The sequence below is a fragment of the Lepidochelys olivacea genome, assembly GCF_965140295.1.
Source record: "Lepidochelys olivacea isolate rLepOli2 genome assembly, chromosome: 7".
NCBI lineage: Eukaryota > Metazoa > Chordata > Testudines > Cheloniidae > Lepidochelys > Lepidochelys olivacea.
This window is the reverse complement of record NC_140417.1, coordinates 51,162,741-51,183,620: the sequence shown is the minus strand read 5'-3', so window position 1 is coordinate 51,183,620 and position 20,880 is coordinate 51,162,741. Positions and strand designations below refer to the sequence as shown.

Here is a 20,880-nt window from a genome sequence, read left to right as displayed (position 1 = left end):
TTAATGTGATTGGTCACAGTCTTGTTTTTGATAGGACGAGCAAGGTTTGTGCTGTGAGCACACAGAGAAAGCAAATGTACAATTCCCTGTGGAGAGCGAACCACCGACTTTCTGTGGACAGCTGAGTTAGTGACAACAGCCAAATAGCCGCTGCATGAACAGAGCCCCACTGGGCTGTGTTCAAATCAGTGCTTCACTGAACTGGTTAAAATCTCATTCAAACCCTGTCTGGGATTCCTGTCTCCATCTAGTGGGCCCCTCAGGCCAGGACTAAGGCCCAGCATGGCATGGGGGTGAATTGGCATCACTGCTGCCCATGCTCTGCTCTGGAGATAAAGGGTTAAGGGCTCAAGTCTCCATGGACTTGCACAGATGGATGAGTGGGAGTCACACCCGTGGCCCTAAGGGCAGTGGCGGGTCTGATGTGTACCCAGCACCTCTCGGTTGCATGCTGGTGGCAGACTGGGATTCCCTGCAGTAACTCAAGAGCTTGTATTCTCGGTCTGCTTCACTCTTTCCTAGAGAGCACACAAATGGGAGAGGCTCTCATCTAGACAGACAGACTTACACACCCCGCCTTGCAGCACCAGGCACAACTGAGGGCAAGCCAGCAGCTCTTAGTAAAAGCCCCCACGTCCCACAGCTAGCGGCAGAATACCCTCTGAGAGCTGCCCCCAAGCTCTGCTGGGCCTGGAATTACACCACAGCAGTTGCTCTACCCCAGGAGCCTGCTGGGTGGGTGACGCCTCACGATTGCGGCCAGCAGCGGAGGAAGAGTGCGTGAGCCCACTGCGGTGTAGTAAAGTACACGGGTTTATTTAGTTGATAGGATTCTTTACAGAATACAGAAAACATCTTTAAAATAATCATACAAGGAATAAAAACACAGCAGTAGTTGGTGAACACTTTTTTAATACAAGTCTCTCTCACCATTACAGTGTCTAGTGGCATAAACAAACAGCACTGGTGCTAGGGGGAAGGCGGCCGCTGAGAATGCCATTATTATTATTCTGTTCACTGCCCCTTCGCCTCCAGTTTCTATGGTGACAGGTAGGCCCAGGCCTGACATATGTGCGCCTGCGCATGGCCAGTATGGAAAGGCTGCGGTTGCTAGGGACAACGGCACTGTTTGGGAGTCTGTTCCAACTTGCGCATGTGGGGATAACTTCAGGACTGCTGAAGAGGCACCCAAAATGTACCGCTGCCAGCTCAGCCCTCCCAATCTACTCCCAGCTGCAAAGGGCTTCCAGACACAGCTCTAGGCGCAGCACAAAGCCAGCAGAGCATCTGGGTGACGACACTCCCACTCCCCCTACTGCCAGAGAGGAAAAGATGGGCCAGTGCTCTCTTAGGAAGCCTGCTCAGCTTCAGCACTCCTGCAAGGGGGGAGTGGGGGAGGAGTCACAGTTGGTGTGGGGTAAAGCCAGCACCACTAAAACCCTGCCTGAGGTGCACTTTGCAGCCACCCTGACCTCACTCCTCCCATGCCCCTGTAGGTGCAGAAGCAGAGAGTGCTGAGCTAAGGCCCTAACAAGATTAGACTAGTGTTTGCTTTTGACAGGCAAACTCCCTTGAAGTCGAGAAAAGGGATGATGGGAAATGCCAGCCTAGCAATTAAGAGGTGAAGGTCATTTTCTCCAGTCACCTACTGGTGTGTAACTTGGCCACGTCAGCACACAAACATACTTTGCAAAACAGTCAATATGGCTTAAAGTGTCTGTTTGGTGTGCAAAGTCAGCCAGAACCTGCCCAGCCAGCCCTGGCCAGGGCAGGGCCACATTATTGCAAAGGGTTTTTCCTCCCTCTAAATGTACCAAAAATAGTTCTCAAACGGTCAAGAAAAATCCATGCTTAAAATGATTTAGTTCAAAGGAAAAAAGCACAGGAGCAGCCTACAGGGCAACCCCAACCTTGCAGGAGAGATGATGGAAGTTCATTTTAAAAAGGCAAGAAACCTAGACATGGCTCTATTATTTAACAATGACTAAGAGACAGAACTCAAAGTGAGCAAAGCAGCCAGTCCCATGGAGTTGATACTATGAAGCTAAGCTCATACAAACTGCTGTCAGCGTTACCATTTTTAATTATTTTTTAATAAAACAATTTGAGGCTTTATCAAAAATTTAGTAAAAAATTAGATTTGAGAGTTTTACTCTGAGCCATTTCTGGCACTTCGGAGATCCCAACCGCCAGCGTAATGTGCGCGCGAGTGTGAGGGTGGTGCAGAACAAGTGGGTTGGGACAGTAAGAGGGGATGGATGAGAAGCTGTGCCAATACTATGCTCAAGGAGAAGTGAGGAGATAGCAACACATTACATAAAAATATTGCATCTTTGCCAAAACACCTCAAAGTGTGTCAAACCCCAGCACTTGCTACTTACATGGAGAAGTGGGGCAGTATAAAACCTTCCCCCATTCCTGGCAGAGCCCCCCACTGCTGGCCTGCTCACACCACAGCCATGCAGCCCACCGTGGAGATGCTGCCCCTTTGAACCTGACTGAGCCCCACTCTGTTACCCAATGGATGTTTTCCAGGCTGTTCTGAGGCACCAAGTTCTGTTCTCCAGCAGCATGGGGACGGGCAGGGTGATCTCGGCAGGCCAGCAACAGCCTATGTGGAGGCAGGGAGTTTCCTGGCCGCTTGGCAAAGGGTGCCCACACCCAGGCTAATGACAATTTTACAATATGTGAAAAAATAGGATTCCTCTGATAAAAACACTGGCTAGGTCCATCCTCTAACTGGGTTTGAAACACCTCTGGAGCTGATTTTTAGCAAAGTACTTCCCCTCCCCCGTCCCAAAAACTACACAGACAACTTTAGGTAAACAGCAGAATAAATGTAAAAACTCAGCCTTGACTTCAGAAAGTCCCTTAAATGTCATTATTTGTAGGCTATCTTTCATGTTATGTCCTGTTGCTAGACACACGTGAATAGAAAAAAAAACAGTACAGTTAGTGTTAAAGGCAAACAGCAGAGCCTCAGAGTGCCACCCCCTATGCTGCCTGCACATCCAGCCATCTCTCTCCCTTTTCACCAGTCCGCGGACGCGTCGAGAAGCCTGCCATCAGAAATACATTTGAGCCAAGAAGAAATTTCTATGAATAAAATAAAATAAAAGCTGTTAGGCAAAAATAAAATCAGTGTCCCAAAGTCTCCCCAGCACTCTGGTGAGCGAACATTTCCGGAGAGGGGCTGGCTGCGGTTTGGGATTCTGAGTGGTGTTTCTGGTTGGCAATGGATTTGCAGGCCATCAGTCCCTACAGACAACCCTGGCACGGGACTAGAGGCCCCTACTCCGCAAAGAATCTTTTATTCATTAAGGGGGGACGTATGGAGGTGGAGACCTGTAGGGGGTCATGTTCTTCGGGCGGGAGCCTTTACCCTCCATGGGTGCTGTGAAAGGTGGGGGAGGCTGGTATGGAGGTGCATTGGGGTCTTCATCCCGCAATGGAGTATATTCCCCGATGGTGTCCTGGTTCAAGGGGGTGGTCTCTGGCATGTTCTGGTTTGGGTACTCTGGAGGGGGGAGAGGGGCTTTCTCCTCCTGAAGGATCAGGGGCATGCTGGAGGAAGGGGGAGGTTTGGAGTCATCCAGCTCATCTGCGAATATGATTGGCACTCCCTTCTTGATGAAGGTGGCCTGATCTTCAATGGTGAGTTTGCCTTTTCTCTTCTTGCGATAACAGATCATGGCAATGATGCCAGCGATCAGCAGGATAGCAGCAACCACCACAGCAGGGATCACAGTGTGCAGGTACACGTCATCCTCACTGCTCTTCTCGGGGTCTTTACCTGCCAGCAACGTCGGGGTGGCTTCAGAGATAATCCTGCTATCTCTAGCCACTGGAATAAATTGAATGTGCCTGCAGCTGCCGGAGCCAACCACAGATATGTTTATGGGCCTGAACTCTGGCTCTAAGGCATTGGAAAAGGCTGGGCTAGGACCACCAGAGTCATCAGAGATTCTTTTGCTTAAGGCTCTGATCTGTTCTTTCGGGCACGGGTCCAGAGGCAGAGTGTTGTTTGTCCACTCCACTACAATGGAGCCCTTGGTGATGTTTTGTAAGGTAATGGTGCTGCTGTTCCGGTCACCAAATGCAAAAGCCAGCTTCTTTACCAACTGAATCTTTTTATTGATGTCAGTGGCCACTGCATTGTGGTCTCCATGGAATTTGGCTTTGAATTTAACTGGAGACTTGTCCCCATGTGGCCGTTTGTGAACATGTATTTCAAAAGCATCCACTGCAGAGAGGCCACCTTTGTCCGTGGCGTACATGAAATACTCATGCTTACCTATGTGGCTGTGATCAGGCATTCCATACATTAGTTGACTAGTGCTATTGAACTGGACCCAGGAGTTTTCTTCCACCATTTTCTGCTCTTTCAGCTTTAGAGTCAATTGTAGTTTATCTGTAGTGGTGTCTTCTTTATCATAGAATGTATCGGAAGGTATTTTAACTTCAAAGTAAGTGCCTTCCCATGCATCCACCCTGTCAATGTGGTTTGTCAGCCTTGGCGGCTCATTTGGCTCCCACACACGGGAAGGACCACTAATGGTAGTGCGTATGCGGGTTGGAGGAGAGGGGGTTTCCAACTTAGTGATTGGTGATCTGGTCGTGCCAGGGGGCTTGGTAGGTCGAGGAGTTTTGGGTCTTCTGGTAGGCCTTCGAGTTGTAGCTGTAGAGGAATCTGTTGTTGATGGTGTGCCTAGTTTCAGAGTGGTAACTCTTGGTTTCTTAGTAGTGGTTGTGGGTGGTGTAACCACAGCAGTAGGCTCTACATATCCAGTCATCGTTGGGCGAATCTGCCCAGGGATAGTACTGGTGGCTTCTATTACTCTGGTTGGCTGAACTGGTCCTAGAGTTGGTGTCTGAACAATGGCTCCTCTTGTTCTAATAGTAACTGTAGGTTTCCTAGGTAACGGTATAGGCTCTCTTACTGGAGGAGCCGTTGTTTCTGTGGGTGGAGCAATGGCTGGGGATGTGGGAGTGGGAACAATTCTGGTTGGTGGTTCTTGGATAGCAGTTGTAGGTGGCCCGATGGCAGTGACAGGTGTAGGGGTGGCATTGATCTGCCGCCTTATCCTCTTAGGAAGATGAGGTTTCTTGTTAGCAATGTGCCAGCCAACAACAGGGTAGCCAAGATGGGCAGACATGGCACCTTCTTTAGCAGGAGCTTCAACATTGCTGATGTTGGGAACACTATTTTGGCTCAAAGAACATCCCAATTTCCATGAGAGTAAGGCCCCATTTTCCACCACCTTCTTTGCATTTCCTGGCCCAGCCATGAAGGCTGACATGTCAAAGAGTCTATTATTTACAACAGGAACCAACTTCATGTTATGAAGTTCCACCTCTGAAAAACGTTTCATTCGGTTTAAAAGTTCAACTCTTTGCTTTGGTGTCATTTTTGTTAAGTCAGCATCCAAAATTACAGTTAGGATTGTGACTGGTTCCTCTGTGCCACACATGAATGGTGCTGCCTCATTCTGGTCTTGGGAAGTCACTCGTACTGACTGAGGTTCATTGTGGTCTTCAGGGTGAACCTCAATGGAAAAGACATTGATGGTTTGGGGCACATAACTTCCATTGGGCTCCAGCTGCCCTGCATTCACTGAGATGTAATGCACACCCTTGTCAGTATCCAGGGGCAGACCTTCCAAGGTGCTACTCTTCGGTTCCCAATGCAGCCAAGAAGGCAAGGAGTCTTTCCCCGCTTCAGATATCTATGGAAGAGAAGGAGAGGTATGGTAAGGTACTGTTGCCTTTTAGAAATTAGTAAAGAGACTAGTTTGATCACAATTAATGTTTACGTTACAGGCTATCAACAACTGATCTTGTAAGCACAACAGGTGTAAAAGGTAAATTTCTAGCCAGAATACCATGATTGATTTTTATTGCATGCATCTGCCCCCAAAACATTGAAGTGGCCTGAACAGAGGAGCAAACCCAGTAGGTATTTTAAAATACTTTGTCAAAGGGCTCGTCTCCATGATGTAAGCTCCCAAGCACCAGTAGGCACCACTATATGGGATAAGTATGTTATTTTCTGCTAAGGCACAAGTGCAATTCCAGGGTGTGGTTACACAGCAAGACACCCAGAGCTGGCCTCTGACAGTCAACTCGGGCTCGCAGGGCTTGGGCTGTTCCATTGCTGTGTAGACTTTTGGGCTCAGGCTGGAGTCTGATCTCTGGGACCCTTCCACCTTGCAGAGCCCCGGAGACTGGAAGTCTACACAGCAACGACACAGCCCTGCAGCCCAAGACCAACGAGCCTGAGTTGGCTGGCATGGGCCAGCCAAAAGTGTTTAGTTGATATGTAGAACTATGAAGCTGAAATGTTTTATTATTCCAGCACTATCTGAGCTATAAATACCTAGTAGAACCACAAATTCAGATGCCAGAGTCCAAGTGGCTCTGAATTAAGCCATTAAAGAAAGATCTTTCTCACAATAGTACTGATTAAGCTAGTAAGTTTTCTGACTTTGTCACAGTTCATCTTCTTTCTGAAGTCTTCTAAAACCTAAGATGTCCAGAAGGAAAATATTGCATATCCACTTAGCTCATGCCCTCATCTGAGGCTCACAAGGATCTCCTGTCACTGGGGCGACTAACATGCCAGTTGCCCTTTTCACGTTTAGCTCTTGATAACAGCAGAAATGAATCATTAACACCATGCTGCTATTTCCAATGAAAAGGTTCTGCCCTTGGCTTTCCATCCTCCTGAGAGGACCAGAGGCCTGACTCTCCACTGCCTCCCCATACTCCTTGTGTGGCCATTTACACTAGGACAAAATGAGGGCCACCAGATCAGCATGGCAGCACTTACCTCTGAAGTGCAGAGGCACACAGCAGTGGAGAATGAAACCGGGTGGCATGACTGATCGCTGTTAACCTGTACTTGACAATCATTTTTGTTTGTACAAAAGGTTCAAGCCATTTGATAGGAGTCAGTCCTCCTATTCAAAACGAGCCTACTATTCAGGAGTTTGACTTTCCTAGAACAGAAACAAAGGTGTGCTCCGGCCTGGCCCCCTGCACCCGAGAATTCAGAACATTTCATTTGCTGCTTTCCTGTAAGTTAATACTGGACGCTATTTTGTTATTTGTTGACTGACTTGGGGCCATGGTTAGTGGATCACTAACCTGAGTCTTTCCTTGAAATCCTGTTATGTAATTTAGGAGTGGAAAGTTAATGTAAGTGAAGATGGAACTGCTATGTGCTGAGAAGGAAGATCAAGTTAAAGTTAAGTGCACCTAATCACGCCAGCTCTTTCCAATGTATTTTTGATGTGATTCCTACTAGTCTTCCACCCCCATCTTCCCAGCACACACCTGCCCTGCACCTCTCCGATAACCCTGACCATACACGTCTTCATGTGGGGTACAGGAGGGGAGAGACATAAATAAAGCTATTTCCCCCAAGTTCTCCTAGCCATTTAGTTCATTTAGTGAGAAGTTCTGAGTTTGTTCTGAAATGTCAGCCAGCAGACAGCATGCCTTACTTTGCCAATCATTCTATGTTACAAGGACTTTGCTTTCACTGCAAGCTGTTTGTCATCAGCACAGCTGACAGTCTGGAGAGATGCCAAAGTGCTTCCACCTCCCCCCACATATAAGGAAAAACCACATGTGCAAAGCCACAGTATCTACTTCTGTACCCATTCCTGCCTGCTCCGAAGCCCAGGTACTCGGCTCCCACTTACGGGACACCAACTGCACCTGCCAGGTGGCAGTTGTGTGCTTCCAGCACCCACTCAAGTTGTGGCAGCTCATGTTCTGTTTGTGTTATGGCCACTTCCCTCCATTCACAATGAAGAGCAGGCCTGACATACTGTGACGCGCTGTTTGCAAGGCTACTGCCACTCCCATTTCCCTCTGACTATGCAGCAAGCCCTGGGGTTCTGCAGCGAACTGGCAGTTTGCAGTGACTCAAACAAGGAAGTGGCTACTTTGGCGCCATTTCCCTCTCATTATTTATTTCGATATTAAGTGGATTAAATCCCATAGTTACACTGCAAGCTCTCTGTGTAGCTGAGCACACCATCCCTTCCTATACTGGTACAGGGCATCGCATGCATGCTGGCTTTACACTGGCTGTGTGGAGGAGTCTTTCACCTCTGGAAGGACAAGAATTGTAGCTTTGAAGACACCAATGCAGATGCTGAAACATGACTCTGCAGCAAGTGGTGGAGTCTGTTGTTGAAGAACTGAGAACCACATGGTGCCCCAGCTACAATTCACAGCAGATCCGCTCCCCAAGCAGCACTTTAACACCTAGTTTCAGAGTAGCAGCTGTGTTAGTCTGTATCTGCAAAAAGAACAGGAGTACTTGTGGCACCTTAGAGACTAACAAATGTATTAGAGCATAAGACCACGAAAGCTTATGCTCTAATAAATGTGTTAGTCTCTAAGGTGCCACAAGTACTCCTGTTCTTTTAACAACTAGGAAAGCCTACACAGAGCTCAATGAGAACTAGGAGGCAGCAGAGTGATGCAAGAATTAAGTTGCAGCTCCCACTACTCCAGCCTGCAGTTTCTAATGCTACAAGCAGCTTCCTTTCGCCACTGCGAGGTGTCCCCGTGCACAGGGAGATACTCAGGTTCCCTCGAGCCTGCTGGGTTTGCTGCAGCCTAATGCAGTGATGTGATTAAGCTCTCTCCAAGAAGGCCATTTTCATATCTCTGCAATTCTGTAAAGCTTACACATATTTCATAATCTGTCCGAACATATAGCCGGACAAGGTAGCCTTGCAGACTGTAGGAATGCACACGAGGTTTGAGAGCAGTTGAAGAAGAGAGGGTTGGAATGCTGGAGCTGGCTACCAAGCACGAGGTCTCTTGCTTTAGATAGCTGAATGAAAAAGCACCAAGATCAGTCATTATTCACTGACTATATTAGCAAAAAGAAAAGGAGTACTTGTGGCACCTTAGAGACTAACATGTATTTGAGCATAAGCTTTCGTGAGCTACAGGGTGACAATTCCCTTCATGTGTGACAAGAGCAGACATGACATGCAACACTGAAAAGCCCTAGAGACTGCAGCAAGCAGAGCAAAGAGTATCAATGATTAGCAGCTGGACTAACAGAAATCCTTTTCCATTTGCAATTCAAACCAATGGGTCTGACTCTTGCTACCTCTGAGTTTTCACAGCTCTTTACTCCGCTGCTCAACTAACAGTGAAATTATGCACATTGCTTTGTACCTATTGTAAGCAGAGAAAGCGCAGCAACCCAGTGGCAGTGATGGGCCTGTGCTAACAGGCCTCGTCTCCTGCTGACCTAAGCTTTCTACCTAGTTTTAGAATTTGGATACACGTTCTGGCAGCTAGCTGCAAAGTGCTGTCCCCTGAGAGCAGATCTGACACATGAAGTCAAGTCTTTAAATACAAAGCTAAGTCTCAACATAACATTTTATTTGTATGTATTATGTTTTCCATAGATTTTACCTAGCCCAAGATGGGCAGGGATATCCAAGAGAGTCCAGCGTAGGGCAACAAAAATTATTAGGGGACGGGGGCACATGACTTATGAGGAGAGGCTGAGGGAACTGGGCTTTTTTAGCCTGCAGCATGGAAGAGTGAGGGGGGATTTGATAGCACCCTTCAACTACCTGAAGGGGGGTTCCAAAGAGGATGGATCTAGACTGTTCTCAGTGGTACCATATGACAGAACAAGGAGCAATATTTTCAAGTTGCAGTGGGGGAGGTCTAGGTTGGATATCAGAAAAAAAACTTTCACTAGGAGGTGGTGAAGCACTGGAATGGGTTACCCAGGGCGGTAGTGGAATTTACATCCTTAGAGGGTTTTAAGGCCCGGCTTGACAAAGCCCTGGCTGGGATGATTTAGTTGGGGTTGGTCCTGCTTTGAGCAGGGGGTTGGACTAGATGATGTCCTGAGGTCCCTTCCAACCCTCATCTTCTACGATGCGACACCATGCTCTGGGTGGTCCTAAGTCTCTCTTTGCCAGAAGCTAGGAATGGGCGTCAGGGCCTGGATCACTTGATGACTGCCTGTTCTGGTCACTCCCTCTGAAGAACCTGGCACCGGCCACTGTCGGAAGACAGGATACTGGGCTACATGGACCATTGGTTTGACCCAGTATGGCTGTGCTTATAACAATGTTAAAAATATTAGAGCTGAAAAGTCAAGTGCTCCAAAGTTAGGAAGTGCCAGAGTTAGGGATGCCTGTACAACCTTAATTCTGCCCTCGTGTTTATTCAATTTGGATACAGCCTTTACTTACACAATCACTTTTTTCCACAGGACCCATGCCTCAAGCAGTGCACAATATGGATGGTGTTCAGAGAATGAGGCAACTGCTTAATATTTCATTTTATCCTCATTGTGTGCTCCAATATCTTATACACTGCACACCACCCGAAACCTGCACTGAATGTAGAACTGATTTCTCTGTGGCACTCATCACTGTGGTACAAATATCTCACAAACAATAAATCTCTTGTCACAATTCTGTTATTTCCATTTTACAGCAAGATTAAGGTCAAAATTTGCAAAAGTATTCACTGATTTTGGGAGTGTAACTTGAGACCCCCAGGGCCTGATTCTTCCGATGGGCTGAGCACCTACACCTTATATTGGCTTCTGGAATCACTACCCAGCTCTGCCTCGTTCACCATCAATGCTGTGCACTGAATGTATAAAAAACAGGATGCAATCCTATAATTAAAGACTGGAGCATAGGGGGCCATTTCAGGTTGCAAGAGCAACCCAAATACTGGCATTTCCTAACTTTTAAGAGCTCGACTGTGCAGCCTTAATGTTCTTTTAATACCATTTCTTTTTGGATGCAGATCTTAATTTTACCCACATTTTGAGTGGATCTCCGCTCCAAGAAAATAGCAGCTGCTACTATGGGGTTTGAGTTTTCATGAAGGCCTCCCACAATACACAACCCAACTCTTCACCCAATGGCAGCAGTGAGCAGCATCAGAGATCCAAGTCGTATGGATGTTCACCTCCTTCCCAGTGACCTACTGTCTCAGAGTCTGCAGAGAGGTGCTGCTCACCTTAGTTGTCTTTCCCCTGATCAGTTCTCTCTCCTTCCCTCACAGGTATTTGAGACATTCCCCTTTTTTCTCAAGGGACTGCTGCTCCTGCCGCACCCCTTACATGCAGCTATGTGGCTCCCTTTGGTTTGTCACAGCCTGATTCTGTCCTGCGATGTCACCATAGAAGCTACTGGGGGCAACACAGGCTTACATGGCTGAGTCTACTGGAGTAAAATTAGGATCTGCAATTTCCCCCGGGAATAGCAATGATGGAAACTGTAGTGTAGATGAGCACAGGATTTAAACCACAGCCACTGAGCCTGTTCCCTCTCCACTCCACAGCTTGCACCACTGCTACCACTTGTGGGGAACAGTGGGCCTCCATTTTTGTGAGAGCAGACATGGCAGGAAAGAACAGCATGAGACATTTGCTCACGAAGGCAGCAGCTGCACTGGGCAGATATTAAAATCGTTAGAATGCTGTGTGGCACATAACTCAGGTGTCAATGAATTGGAGCAGGAAATCCAAAGTCCTGCAGATACAGATTCTGAGACAAGGAACCAAGCCAAAGCAGTGGCCTGCACCAGGCTGCTGGTGGATCCTCCCAAGTCACTTAGAGGAGAGGAAAGTGATCAGGAACAGTCAGCATGGATTCACCAAGGGCAAGTCATGCCTGACTAATCTAATTGCCTTCTATGATGAGATAACTGGCTCTGTGGATGAGGGGAAAGCAGTGGACGTGTTGTTCCTTGACTTTGGCAAAGCTTTTGACACGGTCTCCCACAGTATTCTTGTCAGCAAGTTAAAGAAGTATGGGCTGGATGAATGGACGATAAGGTGGATAGAAAGTTGGCTAGATTGTCGGGCTCAACGGGTAGCAATCAATGGCTCCATGTCTAGTTGGCAGCCGGTACCAAGTGGAGTGCCCCCAGGGTCGGTCCTCAGGCCGGTATTGTTCAATATCTTCATTAATGATCTGGAAGATGGCGTGGATTGCACCCTCAGCAAGTTTGCAGATGACACTAAACTGGGAGGAGAGGTAGATACGCTGGAGGGTAGGGATAGGATACAGAGGGACCTAGACAAATTAGAGGATTGGGCCAAAAGAAATCTGATGAGCTTCAACAAGGATAAGTGCAGAGTCTTGCACTTAGGACGGAAGAATCCCATGCACCGCTACAGACTAGGGACCGAATGGCTAGGCAGCAGTTCTGCAGAAAAGGACCTAGGGATGACAGTGGACGAGAAGCTGGATAGGAGTCAACAGTGTGCCCTTGTTGCCAAGAAGGCCAATGGCATTTTGGGATGTATAAGTAGGGGCACTGCCAGCAGATCGAGGAACGTGATCGTTCCCCTCTATTCGACATTGGCGAGGCCTCATCTGGAGTGTCCAGTTTTGGGCCCCACACTACAAAAAGGATGTGGAAAAATTGGAAAACATCCAGCGGAGGGCAACAAAAATGATTAGGGGACTGGAACACATGACTTATGAGGGGAGGCTGAGGGAACTGGGATTGTTTAGTGTGCAGAAGAGAAGAATGAGGGGGGATTTGATAGCTGCTTTCAACTACCTAAAGGGGGTTCCAAAGAAGATGGATCTAGACTGTTCACAGTGGTAGCAGATGACAGAACAAGGAGTAATGGTCTCAAGTTGCAGTGGGGGAGGTTTAGGTTGGATATTAGGAAAAACTTTTTCACTAGGAGGGTGGTGAAGCACTGGAATGCGTTACCTAGGGAGGTGGTGGAATCTTCTTCTTTAGAGGTTTTTAAGGTCAGGCTTGACAAAGCCCTGGCTGGGATGATTTAGTTGGGGATTCGTCCTGCTTTGAGCAGGCAGTTGGACTAGATGACCTCCTGATGTCCCTTCCAACCCTGATATTCTACGATATTCAATGATTCTAAGTCATGGTGGGGAGTGAGCAGTCTGTGCTAGCTGCCTGGAATTCAGCTCTGAGATGTGTAGACATAGGAGATCATGCCCTAATCCAGCCTCTGTATAGCTGCCCATCTGCCTTGGGGAAAGAGGCATTTTTATGGCAATTTTCCCACCGTTCATGTGCATTGCAGCAAGGCAGAGAAACACCCAGCCTGAAGGGGAGCGCTGCTCTTTACCTGAGCTCAGCATGGCAACTGCAGCCTGCAAAAGCACAGGCCCAAGATATTGCTCTAGTCCCCAGGTAAAGCATCTGTGCAGCACATTGCCAGGTTACCATAAGATACCAGGTACAGGCAGCATGGTCCATGAAGCTAGTGATGGGTCAGCTGTAGCGGAATGTCTCCTGTCCCCCACCCTAAGCCACGTTATCAGCCTGCCAGAAAGCAGAGTCACGAAAAGGGAGTGAGGCCACAGGTTAAGGGGGGAGGAGTGGCTGAGGTTACTGTCCCCTACCTCACATCTAGGATGTGAGGGAAGCCACCTTACCCATGTGTGCCTTTCACAAAAGTAAGGGGAATTTTGCATCGTCTCCACAAGGTTCAGAAGCCAGGAAGAGAAAATATAATGAGATTTAGTTTACACTGAATGCAAAAGCCTGAGTCAGACTGTACCACCCTTATTCATGACAAAATTCACCACTGACTTCCAAGGGGCTACATATGGAGTGGGGGAGGGCAGAAACTCTGATTAAGTTAGGGCAAAGTTGTTAGTAAATTTAAGCATGTAAATGGCAGCCTAAAGAATCTGGTTCTTCTGGCAGCATTGCTTCAAACTATTTAAATTCCAATATACAAACTTGAGGATAAGAGATTTTACAGTTCATGGTTAACACATGTTGGGAAATATAAATTAAGGCTGCACATGCAACTTTAACTACGGCCCTTGTGTGCACAGGACAATACATTCTAATTACATGATCACATGCTATTACTCCAACATACAATCTTTCCCGTAACCCTACTTTTTTTGTGACTGTGGACCACTCTGGCCATGCCAGAATGTCCAGGAAAGTTATTTCTATACAAGCTGCAAAGCAAATGTTGCCTCTTGCACTGCACAGTTCACGAGATGAACCTTACATGGCTGGATGTTGTACTGTGTTTGATAAATGGTCAGTACTCAGGTGTACCAGTAATGCATACATGTCTGGGGCAGAGTTTAAATGTGGGAGTTACCAGAGTTCTAGCCTTAGAATCATAGACTATCAGGGTTGGAAGGGACCTCAGGAGGTCATCTAGTTCAATCGCCTGCTCAAAGCAGGACCAACTCCAAATAAATCATCCCAGCCAGGGCTTTGTCAAGTTGGGCCTTAAAAACCTCTCAGGATGGAGATTCCACCAGCTCCCTAGGTAACCCATTCCAGTGCTTCACCACCCTCCTAGTGAAATAGTGTTTCCTAATATCCAACCTAGACCTCCCCCACCGCAACTTGAGATCATTTCTTGTTCAACCTTCCTGAGCTGAACATTAACACTGTTTTTCAAATGTAATGTCCTGGGGTGGAGGGGGGGGGGGGGAATTGATTTGAAAAAAGCATTTCCACACCCTGGAATAATTTCATCTCAAAAGATCCATTCTGCCCAGAGGCACTGTGAGGGACGTAGTGGAACCCTACATGTCGCAGTGACAGAGCTGGCATTAGGGGGCATGCTATCCTAGGGCCTGGGGTTGTGAGCTTCATGGTTTCCTACTTCAGGAAGTGGTGACTAGGAGGACAGGAGGAGACAGCAGAAATGGTGGCCAGAGCATTAACTCGATGAGAGACAGAGCCTGAAAGCTCTCACTGTTCTTGAAGGACATTTCTTCACGAAAGGGTGCTGTAGACAACTGCCATTTAAGGATCTGGAGACCTACCCGTGGAGTCTGAGTCAGTAAAACTGTATTGCAAGGTATTTGGGCCATAAGAAGTCAGAGGCCTGTGGTAATTCCTGTTCTGTTAAAGAAGAGGTCCCCAAAGTGGAACTGAGGAACTCAAAGCAAAGTTCCCTGGATTCACAGAAGCCTCTGCTGGTGGCCCAAAACCTGATGGACTGGCAAGACCCCGGCACACCCAGTTCCAGGCATCTTTCTTTTCAGACTTTGCACATGCCTAAACTTTGTGTGCTTTTGGACCTCAGTGTTAGCACACTTTGGATTCTCCCCATCCTCCTTTCTCTATGAAAGGTTAGACGTGGAGAATTACTGGAACACAGAGCTAAATCTTAGATGAGAAGTCACTGAGCCTGGACTTCAGAACAGACTCCGGTCGCTAAACTAAAGGAAGGAATATATGTAAATATAAACTTTGATACTAATTTATAAAATGGTAACACTCAACTGGGAGTCCTTAACTTAGCCACCTTGGTCCAGTTCAGAGTTCTGTTCTCCTCGAGGCACTCTGATAGCATGCCCCCAGTGCACAGAGCACAGTGTTTTCTGCACTCCCTTGTCATGTTTGTGACAGTATGAACACTGGCAGAGTAAAGAGAACCCTGGACTCTGCTCTAGGAATGGGTTTTAAATACCATTTAAATGTATTTGTTAAGGCTACACACTGTTAATGATTTGAGATCACTTCATCAAGAGAAGCTTTCCAGTTTGCTCTGTACACAATCTTAGTGCCAAGTATTCAAACTCTACCATTTCCTTTAAGAGTTCTAGTTTTGAAATACCTCCTCTGTTACTTGAGAGAAAAAAGGCTGCCTTCATTTTCCAGTTATTTTGGAGACACTTATAAATGAGCCTTTAGTAGCTAAAGATCACACAAGCCTGGGGGTGTACCAAAGACCCATCTAACACAGAAAAAGACAGTTACAGACCTTTGGTAACGGTTGTTCGAAATGTGTTGCTCATGTCCATTCCACATTAGGTATGTGCGTGCTGCGTGCACCATTGCTGGAGATTTTTCCCCCAGTGGTATCCGTCGGGCTGGCTCTAGCGACCTCTGGAGCTGCGCACATATGTGCCGGTATAAGGGGTTCCACCGGCCCCGCACCCTCTCAGTTCCTTCTTGCCATCAACTCCAGTAGCAGGGATGGAGCATTGGTCATGGAATGGACATGAGCCACACATCTCAAAGAACAACAGTTATGTAATATCAGTAACTGTTTTTTGGTTGAGTGCTTGCTCATATCTATTCCATACTATGTGACTCCTACGTAGTACCTAAGGCGGTGGGGTTGGAGTTCATGGACATGTGTACTCCAACACTGCTCTCGCGAACCCAGCGTTATCTCGAGCCTGTTGGTGATGGCATAGTACAGGGGTGGGCAAACTAAGGCCCAGGGGCTGCATCTGGCACTTCAGATATTTTAATCCAACCCTTGAGCTCCCCCAAGGAGCAGGGTCTGGGGTTGCCCTGCTCCGACACTCCAGCTGGGGAGCGGGGTCGGGGCTTGCTCTGCTCCTTGCATACCGTGGCTCCGTGCAGCTCCTGGAAGCAGTGGCACAACCCCCCTCCAGCTCCTACAGGTAGGGGCTTGGCACACTGCCCCCACTCCAAGTGCTGCCCCTGCAGCTCCCATTGGTTGGGAACCACGGCCAACGGGGAAGTGTGCAGAGCTGCCTAACTGCACCTCCATGCAGGAGCCAGAGGGCAGTCGTGCCACTGCTTCTGGGAGCTGCTTGAGATAAGCGCCGCCCAGAGCCTGCATCTCTGCCCCCCTCGCACTCCAATCCCCTGCCCCAGCCCATATCCCACTCCTGTCCTCCAAACCCCTTGATCCCAGCCCGGAGCACCCTCCTACACCCCAAACCCTCATCCCCAGCCCCACCTCAGAGCCTGCAACCTGAGCCAGAGCCCTCACACCCCCCCGCCCAACCGCCTGCCCCAGCCTGGAGCCCCCTCCCGCACACTGAACTCCTCATTTCTGGACCGACCACAGAACCCACACCCCCCAGCCGAAGCCCTTCCCCCTCCTACACCCAACCCCCAATTTTGTGAGCATTCATGGCCCGCCCTGCAATTTCCATACCCAGATGTGGCCCTTGGGTCAAAAAGTTTGCCGCCCTGGCATAGCTGGATGAGAAGTTTTGCACTAATGACCAGGTTGCGGCCCTACAGATGTGTTGAATCAGAACCTGGGCCAGAAACACTGCTGAAGAGGCCTCAGCTCTCATGGAATGAGTGGTCAGGATGGCAGGTAGTAGAACATTTACCTGCCCATAACATGCCCATAACATGCCCAAATGCAGGAGGTTACTCAGAATGAGATGCTCTGGGTTGAAACAGGTAGGCCTCTCATCTTCTCTGCTATTGCCAGAAAAACTTGTGTGGATCTGTAAAAGGGTTTAGTCCTCTTAATGCAGAAGGTGAGGACATGCCTAACATCCAATGGGTGAAGCCATCACTCTTCTGAATTCTTGTGTGGCTCCAGGAAGAAAACTGCCAGGAAAATGGCTTGGTTGCTATGGAACTGTGAGACTACCTTTGGTAGGAAGGCCGGATGGGGGTGCAGTTGAATCTTGTCCTTCAAGAACACCATGTATGGTGCTTCTGACAAAAGGGCCCTGATTTCAGAGACCCTTCTGGCTGAGGTAATATCTATCAGGAAGGCAACCTTCCAGGAGAGAAAGAGCAGAGGGCACAATGCTAGCAGCAAAAAGGGAGGGCCCGTGAGTTTCAACAGAACCAAGTTCAAACCCACAGAGGAATCAGTTAGCAAACGTGACAGTAAAGTCGGTAACTCCTCAAGAAATCAGACTGTCATTTTGTGAGATAAAACTGACCTACTGCCCACTGGCGGGAGGAAGGCTGAAACTGCTTCTGGGTGCACCTTGATTCATTCGGGGGCCAGACCTTGTTGTTTTAGGTGGAGCAAGTATTCCAAAATAAACTGAAGAGAAGACAGTCTGAGAAATGGCCATCCCCTCGAGGCCTATTGAAAAATGCTTCCACTTGGCAAAGTAGATAGCCCTACTGGACAGCTTCCTATTACCCAGGAAGACCTGCTGAACTTGTTCTGAACAAGCTTGGTCCTCCAGGTTCAGCCATGAAGCTTCCCTGCGGTCATGCGAGGGACCAGACATTCGGGTGGAATATACGGCCAATGCCTTGTGAGATCAGGTCCGGATGGAGTGGGAGCAGTAGTGGGGGTGCTACTGATTAGTCTAGCAACCCCAAAAAGCGGGCCAACTGTTGAGGCCTGAAGTGCTTCCTCAAAGGGGCCGGAGCATAGAGGCCCAGGGACCTGAGGGTAGTCCTTGAGTCCTTCCGGACATGGAAATTGTATTTGTTTGCTCCGAAAATGAGGAGCCTTTGAAAGGGAGTTCCTGAATTGACTGCTGGACCTCCTGAGGTAGCCCCAAGGACTGCAGCCCAGAGCACTGCCTTATGGCCACTGCAGAAGCCATTGGCCTGGCTGCCACATTGGCTGCATCCAGGGCTGCTGGGAAAGAGGCTCTGGCAATGGTCTTTCCCTCCTCTAAGAGGGCAAAGAATGCCTGTCTTGAGTCCTGAGGCACGGAGTCTTTACATTTGGACGAGGAGTCTCATAAGTTGTAATTTTGCATCTCCCCAGCAGGGCTTACTGGTTTGAGATACGTAGCTGTAGCCCACCTGTCAAATAAATGTTTCTCCCAAATAGATCAAGTTTCTTTGTGTCCTTCTGCTTAGCGGTAGCAACTTGCTTGGCCCTGTCTATTCCTCTTATTGGCTGCCGATACAACTAGGGACCTAGAAGGGGGGTGAGAGTATAGGTACTCGTACCTTTTGGCTGGCATGTAGTATTTCTTCTCTTCCCTCTTTGAAGTGGGAGGGAGAGAAGACAGGGTCTGCCACAGGTCTCTGACCTCACCCATTACCACCTTATTAATGGGCAGGGCCCCCATAGATAGTGCAGCTGCAGCCATAATGTCAATGAAGCTGTGGGATGATTCCTTGAGCTCCTCAACCTCTAGCCCCAGGGCAGCCGCTATCCTTTTTAGAAGCTCCTGATGGGCTTGAAAGTCATCTTGAGACAGCCTTGCCTGGGGAGGGGGAGGAGGAGGAGGAGGAGGAATGTCCAGGGGGGACACTGCATTTCTACCACCTCAGTCTCAGTGCCAGGGTTGCATAGGTACTCCGGTGCGCCCAAGCAGGCCTTTTGAAGGTGCGGCCGAGGGTGCTTTTGAAGGTGCGACTGAGGGTCCCACTTCGGATCCTGCTTCCTTTGTTTTCGGCCCAACTTCTTCAGCCTCAATTACCTCCACGTGGCCCATGTCTTGTATATCAGTACTGGATTCGGTACCTGAGTCAGGGTCCGGTGCTGAGTGAAACGGTGCAGGGGCCTTTCTCTCGGAAACAACTGAGTATGACCGGTGAGAAGATGGACTTGGTACCAGAGGAAACCCTCATGGGTTCCAGAATGGCCATTGTATAGGGCCTAGACCACTGTCCACCTGGCCAGTTACCGGTGGGGGGGAACCCGCACCGGGATTCAGTGGGATGTAGGACAGGTACTAGTGGCAGCTCTTGGGATGGGTGTAAGGCTCCACCTTGGACTCAGACGAGGAGTCCTCCCGAGGTGACTATGGGGGAGTGGTACCCCTCATTTCTGCAGATCAGAACTGGGGGGCTGGGGCAGGCAGCTAGAACCCCAGACCGGCAGTGGGCTGAGCGCTGCCAGTCTGGAGTCCTGGCCCTGTCCACACAGAGTAAGTACCTACCTAGTTCCCTGGTTCTAGCCATTTTCTTCCTCTCTCTGCACTGAGATGAGGGTGGTAGTGTGCTGAGAACAGGGCTGGGGGTGAAGAAGCAGGCTGGAGGTTGGGGTGCAGGGTCTGGCCAGGAGCTAGAATGAGGGAGGGGGCTCAGGAGGTTTGGGTTTGGAACGCTTACCTGGGCAGCTCCCATTTGGTGCGAGGCGTACAGGTGGGAATGTGTGTGTGTGTGTGTGTGTGTGCAGGAGCTCCTGTTTGGTGCTAAGGGTGGGAGTGGGGATGTGGGGGGTGCAAGAGTCACGGCATGGGGTGTGGTGGGGCTGGGTATGTGTGAGGAGGGTGCAGGAGTCAGGGCAGGGCGCTGGGTATGTGGGGGGGGCGCCGGAGTCAGGGCTGGGGTGTGGGGGGGGGTGCAGGAGTCAGGGCAGAGGGCTGGGGGTGTGGGCTGGGGTCGTGGAGGTGCTCCCAGCCCCCTGCGGCTCACGGCAGGGGGCTGGAGGGGATATGCCCTGATTCCACCCCCGACCCCAAGGTCCCCGGAGCAGAGAGCGTGCTGCGGCTCCACTTTTCCTTCTCCCCCTCCATGGCAAGGGCCATCAGCTGATCGGCCGCAAGGAGGGAGAGAAGGAGGGGCAGGAACCCTGCATACTGGGGGAAGAGGTGGGAGGAGGGGGAAGCTTGCCTGCCCTGCAAGGAGAGAGTGGTGGGTGGAAAAGAGTGAGTTGGGCAGGATTTTTAGTGGCACGCTGCTGTCAGCCGAGGTCCAGCAGACAGCAGCGTGCCATTAAAAATTGGCACACGTGCCATAGGTTGCCAACCCCTGCCCTAGTCCTAGGTGTGTGTTCCCAGGGTGGGACTGGAGGGGACTCTCACCTTGCGTTCCAAGAGCGCTAGAGTGCTCCACCAGCAGCAGGCAGCTTTCATCTGTTCCTGTCGAGGGAATTTACCAACCCTTAGTGCCACTAGTTTGATCCTTTTTTGAATACAGGTAGAAAATTTCTTGTAGTCTACCCTGTGTCGTACTGCTTCAATTCTGGAAGATTTTGTTGGAGAAAGAGGTAAAACTAAGTATTTGGGACTGAACTTCAAGATACTGCCGCCAGTTATTTTCACTTGTTCTCTACTGAGCACCTAAGGGTAAAGTTTGTTCTGTATTCTTGACCAATACTGAACTTTGTATTATGTCTCTTATACAAAGAACACCTGCTGCAAGCCACCTTCATTGCCCAGTAAAATCCTTCCAAAACTTCTGATTAAGATTTTTTTTTTTGAAGTGGCAGATCATCAAGACGTGAGCATGTCCACTGAGTAA

The 20,880-nt window shown here is 49.0% G+C and overlaps 1 protein-coding gene across 3 annotated transcripts in view; it reads right to left on the bottom strand.

Annotated features, from left to right (window-relative positions):
• Positions 1 to 795: 795 nt before the first annotated feature.
• The window catches only part of DAG1 (dystroglycan 1), a 115,725-nt gene continuing 95,640 nt past the window's right edge, over positions 796 to 20,880 (bottom strand). For all 3 annotated transcript variants that reach the window (XM_084634284.1, XM_084634283.1, XM_084634285.1), the window contains exon 3: positions 796 to 5,726. In XM_084634284.1, coding sequence (XP_084490410.1) covers positions 3,318 to 5,726 — 2,409 coding nt within the window. In that variant the 3' untranslated portion in view covers positions 796 to 3,317. The remainder of the gene's footprint in view (positions 5,727 to 20,880) is intronic.